Source organism: Lutra lutra, chromosome 1, assembly GCF_902655055.1.
Source record: "Lutra lutra chromosome 1, mLutLut1.2, whole genome shotgun sequence".
NCBI classification, from domain to species: domain Eukaryota; kingdom Metazoa; phylum Chordata; class Mammalia; order Carnivora; family Mustelidae; genus Lutra; species Lutra lutra.
Genome location: NC_062278.1, coordinates 98,584,179 through 98,599,299, shown reverse-complemented (window position 1 = coordinate 98,599,299; position 15,121 = coordinate 98,584,179). Strand labels below are relative to the sequence as shown.

At 32.3% G+C, this 15,121-nt stretch overlaps 1 protein-coding gene across 9 annotated transcripts in view; it reads right to left on the bottom strand.

Moving 5' to 3' along the window:
• The window catches only part of NLGN1 (neuroligin 1), an 836,848-nt gene that overhangs the window by 443,544 nt on the left and 378,183 nt on the right, over nucleotides 1–15,121 (bottom strand). For 7 of the 9 annotated variants that reach the window (XM_047730685.1, XM_047730703.1, XM_047730693.1 and 4 more), the window contains 2 exons: nucleotides 11,498–11,557; nucleotides 4,078–4,230 (listed from right to left, as the gene is read on the bottom strand). In XM_047730685.1, the coding sequence (XP_047586641.1) occupies nucleotides 4,078–4,230; nucleotides 11,498–11,557 (213 nt within the window). The remainder of the gene's footprint in view (nucleotides 1–4,077; nucleotides 4,231–11,497; nucleotides 11,558–15,121) is intronic. The other 2 variants (XM_047730731.1, XM_047730737.1) reach the window with 1 other exon arrangement.

Sequence of the window (15,121 nt, the reverse complement as noted above, 5' to 3'; positions counted from 1 at the left end):
AATATGGGGAAAAAAGCTTGTTTTAAATGATTTAGCCCTATATGGAATTATAAAGTAAGCTAAAGTGTAATTCTTCAAATATAAGTAGATGAACTTCAACTTTTTTTTTTTTCCCAGAGAGGGGTGGTATAGCCACTGGATTATTCAGTATAACACTAGACTCCTGAAATTTGCCAAATCACATGGGCTAGAATTATGAACACATAATTGTCTCTAAAATATCCATATCAAGATAAAAGTAACATTAAATTTCTATCTGATAAAAGTCTTGTTTGCCTAAATTAGTTCTTAACAGTGGTATAAAACTTTTTCATTTTCTCTAAAAATAACTTAACTTCATTCTAAATTTAAAGAGGCAGTTGAGACACATTTTTAATGCAAAATTAGTTCATGCATTTTTTTTTCATTTTCGAGATTTGAAAACATAATGTTTGGATAGTTTCTATTTTCAAAACTGTTAATTGCACAATATCCCATCCTAATGGTGAGCAATTTCTTTCTTACTTCCTTCCACTTCTTGTTCATAAGCACATACATTTATCCCATTTGCAACCATAATATTCAACATTATTTCCCTCCTTTAAGGGCATATAATCAAAACATTTCTCCCTAAATTTCCATTATGATAGTTTTATTAACTATGTGATGTAATTTTAAAAATAATTCTGTTAACAATTATGTTTTAATGTATTTTTAAAAACTATGTAACAATATGCTAAATAAGAGAAGATGGAGAGTTAAAACTGGCTGAGGAAAGAGAATGTATACAACCAGAAGTGAAAGAAAGTTTAAATGTTCGCTGGATGGATGAGCCTGAATGAGATACAGTTACAGAGACCGCTCAGATAAAACAGGGGAAGTGAGATTAGCAGGCAGTGCCCTGTACCCCCTTTCCTTTTTTCAACCTTATTAGCAGCTTTCTTTATGATTACTAATAGCATTTCCAATATTATAATAAGGGTAGTCTATGTCACCACTCTAAAGGAAATCACAAAAGGTCTCAGTTGACCAACTAACTCCCACCTGTTCCTAGGTTCATCAGAGCAATACTGTAATAGGAGATAATTTTTCTTCTATATCACTTCTACTTTGCAGTGAACAAAATTTTTTTTCAACATGAAATGCTTTAAACTGGAATCTTGCCTCTAGATAGCTGTATAAATTTTATTACTAAAACATTATCACATTTTTACTTATTGCTAATACAAACAAACAAATAAAGCCTGCAATATTTCTCCTCTGGGATGGCAAATTCAAATCAACATGAATTACATTACCTGTTTCAGACATCTTGATTTTTTTCCTGTCAATCTTCAGAGAGCAATGGTCTTGTAATTAGACAAATTGTACATTGAACCCTCAAATTCATATTCTTTACACCAAAGCATCCAAATCAAAACACATCTCAGGATTTCCTCTGATGTGGGACCAAATCTTATTTTCGACTCTTTTCCAACACTCGCCCAATTGAAAACTAAACAGCAATACTTTTGGGCCCCATACCCAAGAAACCTTGGCTTACCTTGTTACTGTTAGACAAATTATTAACAACAGCAAGAACCCTATAGTCTTTATTGTTGTCAGATGAGCTGTTGTTCTGGTTGTGGTATACCACACATGCAAAGTGTGCTGAAACAAATGTTTCAATAATTTATTTCTCATGAATTAATTCATTTAAATATATTTCACAAGGCCGAATACACATTTGAGGAACAAAGTGACCAGATACATACATCTCTTCCAGAACTAGTGTTCCAAGATGCACCTAAAAATGTTCACTAACAGAGTTTTGTACTTTATCATATTGAGAGGTCTAGAAAGGACACCTGGTCCTTAATGCTGGTTATCAGGATATGATATGTTTAAGAGCAACAAAGGAGCAAACTGTAAGTTAAATCCTAAATTGCAGTAGAGCAGAACAAATATTGAGCTATTACTAAGAAAATCATCCATCATCAACACCAACTCTGCTTGCCATTATACAGACCAAGCAATTGACTGATTTCTTCATTTTTTAGTTATTGACCCTGTTTTCCTGCAATTCAGTCATTCAGGGCGTGGTATTTAGGGATAGAATATGAACATAAATATAGGATTCAAACTGGATTGAAGTCAGGTCCTTGTCAGTTATACATAAAAAATGGGCTTTATTTTTAAGGTTTGTTTATTTATATTTATTAAAATTTATATACTTTATTAAAATAAATATAAGGCTTATATTTATTTTAAGAAGCTTTATTAATGCAACAGTTCATTTTATGGAATCTTACTTCAAATGAGTACAACTACTAATGGAATGAGGCAACATAAGAAGGTCTGGCTAAAAGACTTTTTTTGATAAAATAAATACATATGATTAAGTGGATGGTCAAGTCCTTGAAAACACTGCTGTACAGAATGTGGCATTTAATTTTAAATTTTCAATTGGCAAACTAGTCACTGCTTCAGGATTTTTAACTCAAAAAATTCAGAAAAATATGAGAATAATATTAAAGCCACTAAGCTATAAAGAATACTATAAATAAAATTAAATATACTAAAATATTGAAAATTCTCACTTTAAAGTCTTGCATAAAAACCAAATAACAACACTGATATTTAAAATTAAGAAGATGATTATGAACATCTCTTCATACAGCTTTCCAATATACAGTTTTCCTTGGTGGGAAAACATTCATGCTTGCCCACTGAAATTGTAAGAACATCTGAAGCAATGCCTGATCAGACACTATTTGGAACTAAAGTGTACTTGAAAAATGTTACAGAAATATTTTACACCTACATTTGCCATAGTATATCCATTATCCACCACATTCCAAATTCGAAATAACAAAGTAGAAACATATCAAGATTTCACTTTGCGTTGCTAAAATATCTTCTTCCCCAAGACATACAAATTTGATCGACAAAAGCTATTGCTTTTTTTTAAAATATCTTAAGATTGACATGAAAATAGGCTTATAATTACATAGAAGTAACTAACACTGAAGATGAAAAATAACTGCTCCTCAAAGACAAAATATATGATATGAACAACTACTATAAAGGAAAACGTAAATTCTTTTTTAAAAATCTTTCAGAGATTAAAAGTGTGAGGTGCCCTTTTGTTGCAAATAACAGCATAAATTATACGCCTTTAAAAAGTATATAGTATAAGAGTCTGAAAACAATTAAGATTAAAAAGATGAAATCTTTTGTGATGAATGGTACTCTGTCAGCAAATACTCTTAACTAAAATACCATAATATAAGTGTCTTATTACATGATAAAGTAATTTTAGTCCCATAATTATGGCAATACTATAAAAATAAAATTATACAAGTAGAATATCAAGTTTACCTTTTAATAACGGGTTATTACATAAAACAATATGCCTATTTCAGAGTACTTGATATTTTGCAAATAATATTTCCCTATAATTTTCTTCAAAACCAAGGATATCCAATTTGATTTTGTTTTACATGTGTATACATTATTGACTTGAACTCTTTATCACCTTATAAAATCAATATGTTTTCCAAATCAAATAATTCAGTGTAAATACATTTAGATAAATATTTCTAATTATTACCTGACAAATCTTTTAAAAACCCAAACTTATACCACAATGACAGAAAATGTTTTCACAAAGCCAGTCCATACGCATATTCTCGAAGAGACTTATAAACTTGTTTTTAAACTCATGTCAAATTTCAGGCAATTTTATGGCATTGTAAAAAAAAAAAAAAAAAAAGTGGAAGGAAAAATTTGTCCAGGGACTAATTCTTCTTTAGAAAGGCCCTGGAATTGTTGCTTTTCACAGGGCTATCAAGTGAAACCAGGGAAAACATCACTCAACAATGTGAATAATTTCACTATCTTTTTCCTTCAAATTTTAAAATCAACCCTACCTGTCTTCCATCAAATAATTTATGAATACACTTACAGAATTTATTAAGAATATCAAAAATTTTGGTTCAAACAAAGTCAACAAGCATAGACATGAGTGAAACAAAGCAAAGAAAACAAAACAAATAAAAACAAAACTACCACATACTTCATGGATTAATGGTGAAAAGAAAAGAAGAGATTTCTTACCAAGCACCCCAAGTCGATAGTTGACTGTGATGACGATCACATTGCCATAACTTGCCAAGACACTCCCATCATATAAATTTCCAGTACCTTCCATATATGAGCCACCATGGATATACACCATCACTGGTTTGGGACCCCCACTGTCCCGAATATCTGAAAAACAAATGGTTGGCAATTGTTCTTATCCTCAAAAAACACACATAATGAAGCAGAGAATACATTTTCCATTTTAGGGACAAAAGAGAATGATTTTAATATAGTTCTTCAAATTGCTGTTTTGTTAAAGTGTTTCTTCAGCAACTCATATTAAAGCTACTGTGAAAAGAGCAATAGGTATTCACTATTTTCTAGCCAAAAATTTTGTTTAAAAATGGGTGTGAAGTTTAGTGCTTTTTGATTGATTTCTAAAGTGACTGTAGAACAAAAAGGAGGAATGACAATGGGTCTTAGAACTAGTTTTTTTTTTTTCAATGTCATAGACCTCATATGGAATTTATGAACCATAGGCTAAGGACAATGTTATCACTGCTATTGTGAATAAAACACTCTGGTTCTCCATTTCTTATTTACCATAAAGGTTTTATTGAATGCATCATAATTATATTGAATAATTTATGCTCTAATTTGTGAACATAATTACGACACCGTGTTTTAGGTTCCAAAAGTTTCATTTCACTACTCAAGTACCAACTGGCAGATGAATGTTTAGGCTGTATAGTCTGCACTTTTGTTGTTGTACGTAGGGTACTGTCACTTCAAGGGTGTTTATTCGTTAAGTCTGAGTTATCTCCTCACTCCACCAACCCTGCCCTCTGGAAGAAGAAAACAAACTAAATTATATTTTTCATCTCTTTGTGTAACTCCTGTACTCTTCCTAGTCCCATTTTGGCTCTATGATTTTGTCATGTAGACATAAAATAAAATACAGCTAAGACCAGGTATAAAGTACCCAATTTTAAGGATGATGTTAAAGTGACTTCAACAGCTCTGACTTTTAATCAATTGTGTTTGCTTTTGTAAGATAATTTCCCCAAATTTTGTAATTTTCAATAAGGATCTAGAAATAATATATAAGGGAACCATAAGATAATTTTAATTGATATTAAAAATGCCCTAATTTCTAGAGAGGTAGGTACTTCACTTTATATTGGCATGGTTTTAACTATCTAATATTGAAATATTATATATGTATGTATATGATTATGAATACATACATACACACATCAAACATTACTGTTCTATAATAGCCCATTATGTCTTTTACCCACAATTGAAACTAAATTAGATTGAGTGTATTTTCTTTTTGTTAATGACAATATTAAAAAACACCATTTAAAAGTGTAGATTTGGGGCGCCTGGGTGGCTCAGTGGGTTAAGCCACTGCCTTTGGCTCAGGTCATGATCTCAGGGTCCTGGGATCGAGTCCCGCATCGGGCTCCCTGCTGAGCAGAGAGCCTGCTTCCCTCTCTCTCTCTCTGCCTGCCTCTCTGCCTACTTGTGATCTCTCTCTGTCAAATAAATAAATAAAATCTTTAAAAAAAAAAAAAGTGTAGATTTGTTCCTTTGTTTTTGGCATTTTTTAATCAAACTTAAATCTCCTACATCTTTGCAACTGAGGTTTCAGCTTTCAGAATGGACTAATATAATATAAACTCATTGAAAAATCTGGTCATTATTTAGATGCTGCTTTACATTTCCTATGAAAAGGGTGAATAATATAAATGCCTCAACTTTTCTACTGCTATAATAGTGATTTCCTTAAATTAAAAATCCTTTTAGGATGAGAAATGGCAGCTAAACTCATTTGTCCAGATTTTCAAGTTAGGAAAACAGCTCACTGCAGAATTCAGAGACTTTTTTAAAAGCCTATTTTAAATTTAACTTAATACCAGTATATAAATTTACCATAATCCCCTTCTTCCTCTCCAAGAGTGTACTTGAGAAGAGTGTCTTATTTTTAAGTGGTAAAAGGAGGATACTTTGACATCAAAACTATCAATTAGACACAATTACATTTAGAAGGAAAACTTAAATTTATTTTCTCCTTAAATCCTTAGGAGGGAAAATGGTATTCACTCATTTGTAAAGATGTGGGGGCTTGAGGAGATGTTAGGCTTACACAGAGAAAACAATCCTTTTGAAATTTTTAACTATCTTCCATTTTTAAATGTCTGTTTGCTACATACAGTTTTAGCTTATTTTTCTAGGATGGCTGGCACCGAAGAAGCAGTAATAAATTATTAAACTGAAATCATTAACTGACTGTTCACAGCAGACACTGTACTCTGCTAATTGTATGCTTGTAGGTAGCACAGAGGGAGGCTGTTTCAGAATTCTTCTTTAATTAAAATTACATAGAATTACAAAGCACCAACTGTGAACTGTAATGAAATCTTGGTAGAACCATTCTGTTCACCTGGAAAACAATACAGGCACACATTGAGACAACTTGCCACATTTTATACCTAATAACAGAATGAAGTGGACATCGTCAGGAAACACTGAAAATATGACAATACATCCCACGAGCTATTTTGAGTGGTATCTCTTTATTTTTCTTTGAAAAATTAGACTTGAAAGAATTAAGAATAGTTTGGGCTGATTCTAATTTCCAATTTGTCTTTTCAAATTTCTCAAAGATTTCAACGTTGTCTAAGAACTTAATATACCAAGCAGTTCTTTTCTGGAACGTTATGTATGATTCTAGTCCTATGTTCTGAACGATATTTTTTTTTGCTTGAAGTAATCCTGAAGCTTATGCTATATGGGGTAATTATAAAAATTTTAAGGGCGCCTGGGTGGCTCAGTTGGCTAAGCACTGCCTTTGGCTGGCTTAGGTCATGATCCCAGGGTCCTGGGATCCAGCGCTGAGTCAGGCTTCTTACTCAGCAGGGAGACTGCTTCTCCTTCTCCCTCTGCCTGCTACTCTACCTGCTTCTTCTCTCTCTCTGTCAAATAAATAAATAAAAATTTTTAAAAAGTCACATTCATGAAAATTACCAAATTTCGATACTAATTATCAAAATAAGTAAAATTCTTGCATATAACCACCTTTAAAATTGCTAATAAAGTTTGGAAAGATGTCATATTTCTATTAAAGGATAATTGGAGTTCTATTTATGATAGTGGTTTTATCACAGGGGTCTAACCTAGACTTTATTTTCTTCATAGTATATAGGTCTTTTTAATGTAAATATAAATAGTAAATAGTTCAAATATAATAGTATAATAATATATATAAACAGTGTAAATTATATCTGTATTTACTTTTATTTTAAAAAGACAGAATCTTTATAAATAATATATCAGGTAGCCTACTATTGAATACCATCTGCTAATGTCATCATTTTAATAAAATTTTAAGAAACTATTATGTCTTTGGTGCAAATGTATTAGATGTACTTTAGTAATTTATGATGAATTTATTAGACCCAAGTCATCCCTCTAAATCTTGTCTCATATTTTTCTCTATAAATAAGGTGGATTTCACCTAATATTTCTGACTTTGCCTAAGCATCTGCTACTGACTTTACTAAAATCAAAACCACTCTCAGAGACTAAAACACTAGTTTAGGTACAGTAAAAATACAAAAGTTCGTAAAACTTGTTTATATTTTCTGTTATGTGCATTTTTTAAGGCCTTGCCAAGCATCTAAGTCTCTGAAAAGAGTGGATGGTAAAGGGGGAAGTACTACACTGATGGTTATTTAGGGTAGGAAAGTTTGTAGTTTTTCAAGTTAAAAAAGTAATAGACTTGGAATCTGAGTAGATAGCTCTATTTTAAATTTTAGTAACTATTTTATCTTCCTATGATAAACCAAAATTTTAAGGCAATGTAGCAAATGTCAACAGATCTAGAGCAATTAATGGGGATTTATTTGTGCTTGACAACCAGGGTTTGGGAATCACAACCCCCTTTAATGGTCTTAATGAATAATTATTAGTCACATAACTCCTTAAATATGCTGACTGGTTTCTTTTTCTTAAGAAAAAAAACTCATTAAGTCCTTAATTGCCAATAATTGAGAGTTTTTGGCATTTAATAGTTTTTAAATCGTGGGGTATTGCCTCAATTAAAATTTTCTCTGACATATTTCAAGACGTTTTTGTGTCCCCCTTTACTAATTCTACCAACCTCAGGTACCAACCTCATTCCAAATCAGCAAAAGAATATAGAAGTATTGGCTAAATATAATTTTTAGTTAAAAATATATATAAACATCTATAAGAGCAGTTTTAAAAGGCTATATTTAAAATATAAAATTGCATCTGAATATTGAAATATTAATATTAAGGTATTCCTAGCACAATTAAAAGAGTTTTAAATATCTCCTAAATTCCCAAAATAAATTGGTAGGATCTACAGTGTTGCTTTGACCCATTTTTATCACTTCAGATTAGTCTTTTTGAAACTACGGAAATAGCCTATGAAATATGTAGTTTTTTGGCTATTATAAAACACAAATGAAAAGTGATAAAAATTGTGACTGGCCTAAAGATGGCAAAAGAATAACTAACGGTAAAGACACAGAGGAGAATTAGAAGTAATGAATAGTGCTCCACGAAGAAGCCTTGGGTTAGTTTAAGTGAATGAGGAGCACCTCCCAGTCAATATCCCTGGTAGTCTCTGAGTTCAATGGCTGAGAAATCATGTAAAGATTTCAGTTATCAGTGAATAATGGAGAATAAGTAACTTGACTTCTGACAAAAGTAAAAAGTAATTTGTCAAGTAGTTTATATTTGTGGTTTTATGTCTAGTGATGGTGATTCATAATTTGGAACAAATAAAAAATGAAAATTGGCCTTGGTTTTTATTCACACTCATGTCTACAAAATAATTGTAAAAGGAACTGAATAGATGATGGTCAGGCTTTTCTACAAAGGTTTTTTGTTGTTGTTGTTGTTGTTTTTGTCCTGAAGAATATTTGAATTTATCTTTCTTGTCTTTGCTGTTTTTTTTTTTTTTTAAGGTTTTATTTATCTATTTGACAGAAATCACAAGTAGGCAGAGAGGCAGAGGGAGAAGCAGGCTTCCCGCTGAGGAGAGAGCCCGCTGCGGGGCTCGATCCCAGGACCCTGGGATCATGACCTGAGCCAAAGGCAGAGGCTTTAACCCACTGAGCCACCCAGGCGCCCCTGTCTTTGCTGTCTTAACAAGCATCCAAAACAACAGCACAGAGGAGTGGACTCAACTTGAACTGACTGCTCTTACATTCTATACTTCGGAGCATTTAAAAATATATATTGATTTGATAAGTTTTGTGACTGACTGGCTTAGTACTTAACCTGAATACTACCTGCCAATTTAAACAGGGGTTTTAGTACATTTTTAATGGCTATTTAAAAATGTTAAATGTGCTTCGAAAGAGGTCTGTAAAACAGATTCACGTTTATGGGGTTTTAGCTCGTTATGGTGGCTCAGAAGTATCTTTTGTAAACTTGTAAATGTCTTACTTGATGCTCAGCGAAGTATTTTTTAAATAGGAAAATTATGTATACTAACTTTGTGAGTTCTTTCAGAAAATTTAGTTTACAAAGCGACACACTAAGAAGTTCTTTATACTTAAGTATTATTTAAATAACAAATGTCTAGGAGTTAAGGATTTTCAAAGGGCTCAGCAAATCCCAAAGCCCCTAAGTGGAAGCAGTCTTCTTAAAGCTGTGAGAACACAGTCAACAAATGTCTCGAATGTTTGAAAACTTCTGATTTCCAACAATATTTTTAAAAAACACAATTTGCATTTTGATATTATAAGTTTATTTTTATCTATTTAGCATTCAAAATGATAACTCATGGACAGCTATAATGATTTATTTCAAATATTAGCGACTTCTTTGTGTTTAATCTTTAATTCACTGTTGGGGTTCATGGTGAACGTATTTTTATTTTTTTTTAAGATTTTATTTATTTATTTGACAGAGAGAGAGATCGCAAGTAGGCAGAGAGGCAGGCAGAGAGAGAGAGGGAAGCAGGTTCCCCACTGAGCAAAGAGCTGGGTTCCGCTGGATCCCAGGACCCTGAGATCATGACCTGAGCTGAAGGCAGAGGCTTAACCCATTGAGCCACCCAGGCACCCTGGTAAATGTGCTTTTAATCAGAGATCATAAATTTCATTTAATCAAAATAATTCTTAAATGTTATAAAAATATTAAAACACAATATAATGTTTAAGCTTTCAATACTTCACCTCTATAATTCAATTTTCTACGTGAAGTAGTTTATTATATAAATATCTAAATGAAGATAATTCAAGTTGTTTAGTAAGGACATATTCATTCATAGTTTTAAGTCATGTAACTAGCATTTCTGCTGAACTGCTTGTAGGTTATTTTATTTTGGAAAGCCATTCATACTGTATTATTGATATCATTATGAGATTTAATTTCTAGGGCTCGGGGAGTTACTTTTAAACCTGGGATAACCTGAGTCATTTCTTGAAGAATCATAACTAGGTTAGCATTAAAAAAAAAAAAAAAAGTCCTAAGTTGACTGAAGGTGAACTGAAAATATCAATGGGCCCCTCTGGATACTCCACCTAACACCAGGTAAAGGTACACAACGGAATGAGAAGTGTCAAATCAATCTAGCAAGTACTTACATGTACAGAGTATATCAGAATTGCATGTCATAAGAAAGTTAGAAAGAGAAAACAATTTTGATATTAGGAAAGTAGTATATATTTTATTGCTTATAGTTGGCAATACCCAGAAAATCAGAACACTTCCATAACCCAGGCTAGAAATTATGTGCTTTTGAAATGAAAGGATATCCATCAAATCTGTCTGGAGTACTGAAGTGATTGCAGTGTTTACTACAGTTAATCTAAATAGGTGGAATGCCTGTCTTATCTATACAATTGAATTTATTCATATAATATTTGAGCAAATAGAAAACAGCATTTTTGTCATATAAATTATATTGCTCAAGAAACACTTTATATCAGCCTTTGGTTGTCCTTCATTTTATTGGGTATGGGGTTCTTTTTAAACAAATGTCAAAGGTAAAAATGAAACACATTTTGATACTGGGTAAAATATTTACATAGATTAGAAAACATGCAAAATGGGTACAGAAAGACTACAGGGGGAAAGATTGTTAGTTCAAAGAATGTGGACAAATTTCAGTCAAAACATGGGATGGAACATATCAAAAGTCAGTTCAAGAAAACAAAAAAAAAATGCCCCTCTTTCTAAAACATTTTAATGGTTGGCATCAAAATGTAAAACTTAACAGTCATTTTTTTTTTAAATTAAAAATGTATATTTATGTGTAACAACAAGCAAGAAGACAAAACACATCAAAAACGGGAATTAAAAACAACTCTTCAAAAAAAAGACAAGAAGTAAAAAAATAGAAAGGGGTGGAAAAAGTGATTGAGGCCCTTGTCATGCAAATAGATTTGGTGGAAAAAAAAAATACCTTCATCTTCAGCACCGTCATTATCACCTAAATCATCTGTCTGTTTCTTTGTAAGGGGACCTAGGATTGAGAACGGAGAAATGGAGGGAAAAAAAAAGACAATTCAAGAATAAACAAGACTGAGGGGAAAAAAATAAATGTAAATACCAAAATTCTCAAGGGTATTTCCAAAAAGAGTGGGGAAGTGGTTAAGTCAAAGTTGATTATCTATTTTGTTTAAGAAAAAAGAATCCCTCTCCCCAAAATATCTTATAGAAGATTTGGTTTGTGAATATATCCAGCATAAAAAATACATTATGGTTTGAAACTCAAGTCATAAGCAAAGGAAATGATTATTTTTTTAAAAATATCCACTGCATAAAAAAAGTAAACAGTTTTAGCTGAAAGAACTTAATTTATTCAGTGTCTTTTCTAATTTGAATTGGTGACAACAATAAAGAAAGTAGGCCAAACTCATCTTTAATTTGGGACAATATAATAACATTAGGGAAAACAGAGATATGAACATTTTTAGGGTGTTTTCTTTTCTTTTTTTCCTCCTAATTTTTTGTAAGAGCATTAACACTTGGATTTTACACCTTTTTATATCATACATTTTTCAAAACTGTGACTTTTTAAAATTACTTGTCATTAAATATTTCCCCATGTGTTTTAATTAAATATTAGCTGTGGATTTAAGACATTTGCAACCTGCAAAAAAGTATGAACAGATAATCTCATCACTCTGTAGAGCAACGGTAGCACCAATAGAAGTCAGTGTTTGGTTATTAAGTTAGTTACAGAGTCAAGGCTTTTGACATTTTGACATTTCATAAACAATTTAGTAATATAACAGAATTATGTCCTCTTGCAATTTCACGTCCAGTATAGTTATTTATAAAGGAATCATTTTTAGGATAATAATTATATTAAAACACTGTGAATGTTTAATAAATGTTTTATTATACTTAACAATATTAATTTGCTAGAATAAAGAAGCACACCAAAGGGGAAGTCAAAGGCCATTTGAAAGTAATTTTAAGTGTCACATAATTGACATATTCAGCACAAAAAAAAAGCAAGTGAAGCCCCACATTTCTTTTCGTTTCCACAACCATTTAATTTGTATGACATTTCATAATCCTCATGCAAAAGCAATCATTACAAACACAGGACACTCAAGTTAAAAGACAGCCAAACACAGCAGTAAGCAGGAGAATTTTGTCATGCATAAAATAACAGTCATAGAAAAAGGAATGGGAAAAAAAGACTGAAAGTTATGTATTGATTTCAATAATATAAATAGAAAAGAAGCAGGCATTAACTGTAAGCACACTTCATAAGGAAGGATTGTTAAACATTTCGAGAAAGTCTTCTGAGTCTTTTCAGAGATTACTGTGCATTATGTTTGTAATTCAAACTATACCTATTATCAGAACCCTCAAAGAATGGAAAACACCATCCCAGAAAATGGAAGGGGAAAAAAAGAGATATAATCCAGTTATGTTTCATCAGTGCAGAGAAACAGCCTTGAAAAATAGTACTAACTGGCAAAGATCAAAAGATTGGAATTGGAGAAATTAATGATTTACTGAAGCAACCCATTGACTACTCGTTGTAAGATCATGGATTCAAGGTCATTCCAAATATAGACAGAGGAGCTGTACACAATAAATTGAGTGATATACTTTTATAGTTACTCTTGTAAGCAATCATTTCATTAAGAGAAAACCTAGATGAAAACAAGTCTATGTTAATTGACACTCTGTTGCAAGTTCACAGAAATCTACATTTCTTTAACATGACCCTGCTTAGTGCAAAAAATACCCTCAATGTTTTTGGATGTCCATGCAACAATGTAGCTACATTTCTGAAAAATAGAGATAGTTTGTATTTAAATTAAAAAATTGCTGTATCAAAAACTATATTTGAAATAGTTCCAGTTTGAAAACCATGCAAAATATTAGGCTTGGAAAATTGTTTTCAAGCTTTTTACTTTCCTTTTAACTACCTTAAACAATAAATGAACAGACCTCAACAAATATGATTTCTTGCATTTCTATTTTCAAGGATGCTGTATAGAAATTACAGCTTGATTTACTAATAGACAACACAGATTAAGTGCCGTAGTCATTATTTATTGCCACCCAAACCACTATCTACTTTACAATTTTAGATAAATTACTTAATTTGCTTAATTCTTGGCTCTATTAAGAAACCATTAGTGTGAGTTCAAAAAAATTTTTTTTGCTGAATCATCAGTTCACTAACATTTGGAGACACACGTAAAACCCATCACAATTAAATTAAGTGACTCCCATCACTTTGTTCAGGCCTCTTTTGAACAATTCAGATGAAGTGTCTTTCTTTCCTGTGCTAGGATACCCGAGGCAATTCATGGGACTTCTGCAGGAAATCATTCAGGTTCTACAGTCACCTAGCCAGTAGTTTTACATACTTTGCACACACAGAATTGCTGGTTCTTGGGTAGTGCTGTCGGTTAAGTGACCGAAACTGGCTCTGGGTTTGAGCTCAGCCCTGCCCCAAACTCTGTGCTCAGGCTGGAGTCTGCTTAAGACTCTCTCTCCTTCTCCATGCCCATTCCCCCCTCAAATAAATAAATAATTCTTAAAAGAAGAAGAAGAAGAAGAAGAAGAAGAAGAAGAAGAAGAAGAAGAAGAAGGAGAAGGAGAAGGAGAAGGAGAAGGAGAAGGAGAAGGAGAAGGAGAAGGAGAAGGAGAAGGAGAAGGAGAATTATTGCTGGTTCTTGGGTTTGCACAAGATATGATAGCAAGAGAATTTTTATGAAAATATGATCTGCCACTTGTTTGCACATGGGACATAGTTCTCAGTTGCTATATGACTCTGGGTCTGCATAAATAAGGAAGCCATGGAAATGATACCGCATATGCCATGAGATGACTTTTTCATGGATAGAATAGTTGAACCACATTTTTTGCTGCAGTCTTATCAGGAAACTGCCTGCCTCTTAACTGAGGTGGAATAATGATCACATACATGCACTAGATGGAACATCTTTAACTATAGTAAATCTGAAAAGTTACAAACAGATATAGATATTCAGCATCATAAATAGATGGGGACATCATTATCTTGGAAAAAGGTTAAGTCAATTTCTCCCAACTAAAGAAGTACACTAACTGAATACTAAACAAAATCTGTTATTGTATGATATTAAATTGTTCCCACAGTAGGGGTTCCAGCAATATTTTCATAATTTCAGCATAATTGGGTTTTCTTAACATCAAGAATTGTTTACACGTCTGACTTTTTGAAGATTCCCTGGGAAGAAGAGGGCTGATAACAGTTTTTGGCCAAAATGGTTATAAAAAGAAAACAAAACCCTAGATTTCCTTTATCTCAATGCTTAAAGGCACAAGAAACAAATATCTGAGAAGGTCCGGCATTGCAAATTGAAAAACCCAACATTGGTTTCTCTAAGGAAGCCTCAAACAGAGTAAACATATGCTTGTGGGTTACAGAAACAGATCCCTACATGATCTCAAGATTCCTTATTCCCAGGCTGGAAGGAAAATAGCCTGTTGCTTTAAGCTTCCTTCTTTCTAAGATATCTAGGATATCTGGCTCATTTTTAGTTTATTCTACATTGACATAATTTGATAT